Genomic DNA, 4,855 nt, shown 5'->3' with positions numbered 1-4,855 from the left:
ACTTACTTACTTACTTACTTACTTACTTACTTACTTACTTGCTTACTTATTTAGGACCAACGTAACAGCACAAAGACAAAAATAATTATACGACCATTTCACATTTACTTATCTCTATTATGAAAACTTTACAAAATTACCATGAATATTAACCAAGTAAATCCAAAGAAGCTGAGGTGTTAAAGCTAAAATAAGCAAAAAGCAAAGAGGATGTACCACTAAAAGCCAGGGGCGGTTCTAGGGGCGGGGCCACAGTGGCATTGGCCCCAGCTGAAATCTGATTGGCCACCTGGGCATGATGATGGTGGGTGCAGTTCCAGGTCCAAACAGTAGAGGCACTACTAAGTCAAATAGGAAAGTCCAGCATGTATCAAGCTCACAGCAATCTTATCTTCTTGAGAAAATCTGAACAATCCTGCAGAAAAAGTCTTTCAGCTAACAAATGATGCTGCGTTTGTGAGAGTATTTTATCTATGTACAGTGAAAATGTATGTAAAACTGGGAAAAAAATTACAGGTTACATGTGTTTGAACAAATATGTCTCGTTAATGTAAACACTTTACTAAAACTGGAGATTGTGTGAAAGGATGTTGAACAAACACTTGGCCCCTCTGAGATTATCATGGCCATTTGATGGCCCCACTCAGACAAATCATAGATCTGCCACTGCTAAAAGCAAAAAGTAAGCTAAATGTTAGCTCAAAGCCAAAAGTAGTAGCCTAATAAATAAACTGCTAGCTAGCTAAAAGAGTCATCAGTCTAATGATGCACAACATGATGGCTCAAAAAATTCTACATTAAACTAAAATGAACTAGAAGCATCCAGAATGTACAGCTCTACCAAGATCATATGGCACATGTATCAAACTAAGGCCCCTGGGCCAAATCTGGCCCTCATTATCATCCAACCCAAAAGGTAATATTTGAAATGTAAAATAGTTTTAGGGCAAGGATGTCAAACTCATTTTCACTGAGGGCTACGTGAGCATTATGGCTGCCCTCAGTTGAAATAATTCAAATTTATTAAACGTGGCATGCTGTCACACAATGTCCCTATGATCAACATTTTATCAAAAATGTAATCTAGATCTGTGCATTGGGTGGCTCAGATAAGGATGACATGAAAATGGTAAAAACAAACATCTTTTTGATTTTATGTGCTTGTAAAAAATAAGGCAGAACAGAAAGAACTTGAAGCCTGGTAGTTATTCACATGGGTTGTCCAGCTTGTAAATCACAGCAGTATTTTGGGCAAGCTCTTCACGTCAGTAGTTGGTCTCCAGTTTTGTCTGTCGTGCCGCGTCCCAGATCTCTTCAGCTGTCACTGGTTTCTGATATTTCACTTGGTCAAGTCACACTTTGCAGCTGCCTTCCCCGAAGCCGTCATGAAGCAAGAGAGGCCTGACCTGGGTCAGACAGAGGCTGCTCCTCTGTGGAGCTGATTGGTTTTGCCACCATAAAGAACTGGTTGTGAAAACTCCTTCCACAGAGGCCGAAGTACATCCTACAAACATCAAACTGGTCTTGATGTACAGGACTGACTGGGCGGTCAGCTTCAATAACAGAACAAACAGACAATACAAAAATGAAACAGTAAGAGAATAGATGTTTGTCCCGGATCTTCCAACTAGAGCTTAGTGTCCAACATCTAAGAGTTAATTTTTTTTCTAACCTGTTTTTTTTTTTTTTACTTGTACTCTGTATGAATGTGAAGCTTGTTTTTCTTGCTTTATTGTGAAGCAATTTGTGATTTTATATCTGTTAAAGGTACTATTATACCTTTAATTACTGTGGGCGATGTTAAAACTAAATAGATGGAAAAATCAGCTAAACTGTAGCTAAAAGTAGCAACAGCTAAAATCAAAATCTAGCAAAATTGTAGATAAAAGCTAAAACAAAACAAAAAAATCTACATTTTTATAACTTTTATTTTTAAAAAATCCCTTTTTACTATTGTTTGTGTGGCTATTTGTATGTTCGTTTGCATAGAACTTAATTTTTAAAATGTATCTCCCTCTGTAGAAAAACCACATTATGGCGGAGGGGTTTGAGTAACCCCCATAACCTTAGCCTTTATTGTCCGGGTCATCAGGCCCTGGTGGGGACTCCATGTCAAACAGGCCTCAGGTGAAAGGGGTCAGAAAAAGAGCAATTCAAACACCTTCCAAAATGATCGACACAAAATTGAACTATCTGGGGTTTGTACTGCAGATGGTTTCCCACGTTTAAAAGCAGTTAAGATTTTTTCCATTTTCTCCAGTCTGCACTCAAGAATTTACTTTGTAAGTTGCTTAACAGCTGGTCTGTCTGCAGCAGGGTAAACAAAACCCAAAAGAGCTCATAAAGAAGCTTTTACAAAACCTTAAGTGACTAAATAAATCTAAATAAACACAGATAAACCAAAAGACCAGACTTCAACTCAACCTTTATTATCTTGTACTTTTCTGCTTTAAATTACTTTTTTAACATTTGATATAAATGAAAACTTCCTGAACAGGAGTGATAAGACCGACTTAATTTAAATCAATACATGGAAAAAAAACAAAACAATAAAACATAACAGGTAATGTCTTTAACGTGTCTGTAAAACACTGTTCCAGCTCAGCTTGGTATGGTAGGACAGGGCATCTTTACATGAATGCCTTCAGTTGTGTTTCGTCTTAAAAACAAAACATTACACTCTTATTGCATTAGACAGACCCAAAAGGAAAAAAAAAAAAAAAAAAAAAAAAAAAAACCAGATCAGAACGCTGCTAAAAAATAAATCACAACTTAAGATACATATGCAATAGTGCCAATGGTTTTGAACTTTTTAGCCATCACATCATACATTCTCTTAGAAACGAGCCATCCACACCAACATTTATTCACTTCCCTGACTGGAACTGATAAGTGTTGAAAAAGCAAACACACACACACACATACACACACACACACACCTCCTGAACAACGAAAAAAAAAAACATTCAAAGTAGAAGCAATACCACACAATCTGATATCATCTTCATCACATCATTATCTTCCATTCGGTCCATCGCTCTGATCATGCACACAGGCAGGCAGGCAGGAGGGGAGGGGGGGTCGTCTTGTACGGACAGTATTAGCTACATCATGACCGTACACAATGAGATTTCTCCAGGGAAAAAAAAGAAACTGAGGTCAGTGTTTAAAGGATAAAACGGGGGGGGGGACATTTCCACGTAGTTTCACATATTGTTTAAACAAAGAGCATTTAACCAGCATACACGGACAGGGAGATACTCAAATATAAGAGCTGAGAGAAGCTGAAGAGCGGGAGTGATGCTGCTGATGTGGCAGGTGTGCAGCCAAGGCCACTGCTGCAAAATCATCCTGTAAGGTCCTCACTTGTTGTCGCTCGGTTACAAAAACACAAAATGAAAAGTAAGAGATTTGTAGAGGATGAGTCAAAACAAACCCAGAGGTGTATAGTGCAAGTTTGGCTAATGGCATGATTTTTTTGTTTGTTTTGTTTCGTTTTACCCTGGGTCCCACTGTCAAGGCGTATTTCCAACAAGATGTCAGTACCGACTAACGTTTTTCTTGTCAGCTTTTTAAAATGTTGATAAACATCCTTCTCGACTCAGTAGTGTAACACTGTCCCAAATGTTCTACAAAATGCTCGTCCTTTCCTGCAGATCTGTTTCAATCTCAAGCTTTTCCCACCAAACAAAAAAATAAAAACATACAAATATGCCAGCCAGGTGTATGAGGGCTTAGTCTGCAATTTGAATGAGATTAAACCACTAAAATGGGAAAAAAAGATGTGGCACACTAAAAACGGCAACAGCTAACAGCCTGGTGGACATGTGCGACTCTGGCTGAGCCTGTCCACAGTGCATGCCTGAGGGATTGGGTCTCTGGATGCTGATGATGGGATATGAAGTAAAAAGACCAAAGAGCTAAAGTCTTAAAAAGTTGAATTATTTCACCCCCCTCCCCCACCTAGTTCAAGTTTTGCTGTTGTCTTCATTTAAAGTGGAACAGTTTAATGTGATGTTTTGGTAAGGATGTGTCTCTGTGTTGGATGCAGTTTCAATTCATATCTGTTTTTTTGTAAATAAATGCAGAGCGCACAATTTGGAATACAACTCAGTTGAACGATGCTTGTGTTAGTGGACCCTCCCTCAGATGGAGTCAGCCCCCCCGCCCAGCAGGTCCCCTGGCAGCAGGGAGGCGGGGCTGCCCATCTGGTGACGATCCTCAAGTGCCGGAGAGCCCCAGAGGCTGCTGCTGCTGGGGTAACCTGCCCCGCTCATCCCTCCCCACAGACCCTGCCTTCCATCCTGTGCTCCTCCCACCACTCCGGTCCCATTGCTGCTCCACTGGGTGAAGATTCCGAGCCCGGGTCCTTGGGGGGCAGTATGGTCTGATGAGCTGTCTGTGCTGTTCAGACTGTGCCACCCTGAGCTGGAAGACATGGCTCCTCCGACTGGGGACACGCCCTCCCCTCCTCCTCCTTCGACGCCACCGCTTCCTGCTCCGCTCCTCTCGCAGTTCCCTCCGTTGCTGCTCGATCTGATGCTGGAGCTGGTGGTGGGTTCTAAGCCTGCAGAGCCAGCTGAGGTTCCTTCGCTCCCTGCTCCTCCTAAATGTGCAATGTAGCGCCCCACATCCTCCTCACTCACAAACTCTGCCAAGATGGTGGTGTTACCCAGAACACACCTGAAACAGAAACAAATCAGCCCAAACTGTTGATAGCATGAAAAGTTGACTCGTAACATTAATAATACCTTCTGCTAAAAATGTTTAATGGTTAAAGAGTAACTTACCCCAAAATTAAATTTTTTTAGCAGATAAACTGTCTAGAATGTGTCTAAAATGTTATATAGTACTG

General features: G+C 40.8%; 1 protein-coding gene across 1 annotated transcript in view; it reads right to left on the bottom strand.

Moving 5' to 3' along the window:
- Window positions 1–2,407: 2,407 nt before the first annotated feature.
- tnrc6ba (trinucleotide repeat containing adaptor 6Ba) overlaps window positions 2,408–4,855 on the bottom strand; it is a 56,690-nt gene continuing 54,242 nt past the window's right edge. Inside the window, exon 22 of the mRNA XM_014025817.1 lies at window positions 2,408–4,683. Within this exon, the coding sequence (XP_013881271.1) occupies window positions 4,146–4,683 (538 nt within the window). The 3' untranslated portion in view covers window positions 2,408–4,145. The remainder of the gene's footprint in view (window positions 4,684–4,855) is intronic.

The sequence above is a fragment of the Austrofundulus limnaeus genome, unplaced genomic scaffold (assembly GCF_001266775.1).
Source record: "Austrofundulus limnaeus strain Quisiro unplaced genomic scaffold, Austrofundulus_limnaeus-1.0 Scaffold5, whole genome shotgun sequence".
Classification (NCBI taxonomy): Eukaryota; Metazoa; Chordata; class Actinopteri; order Cyprinodontiformes; family Rivulidae; genus Austrofundulus; species Austrofundulus limnaeus.
This window is presented reverse-complemented; position numbering and strand designations above follow the sequence as displayed.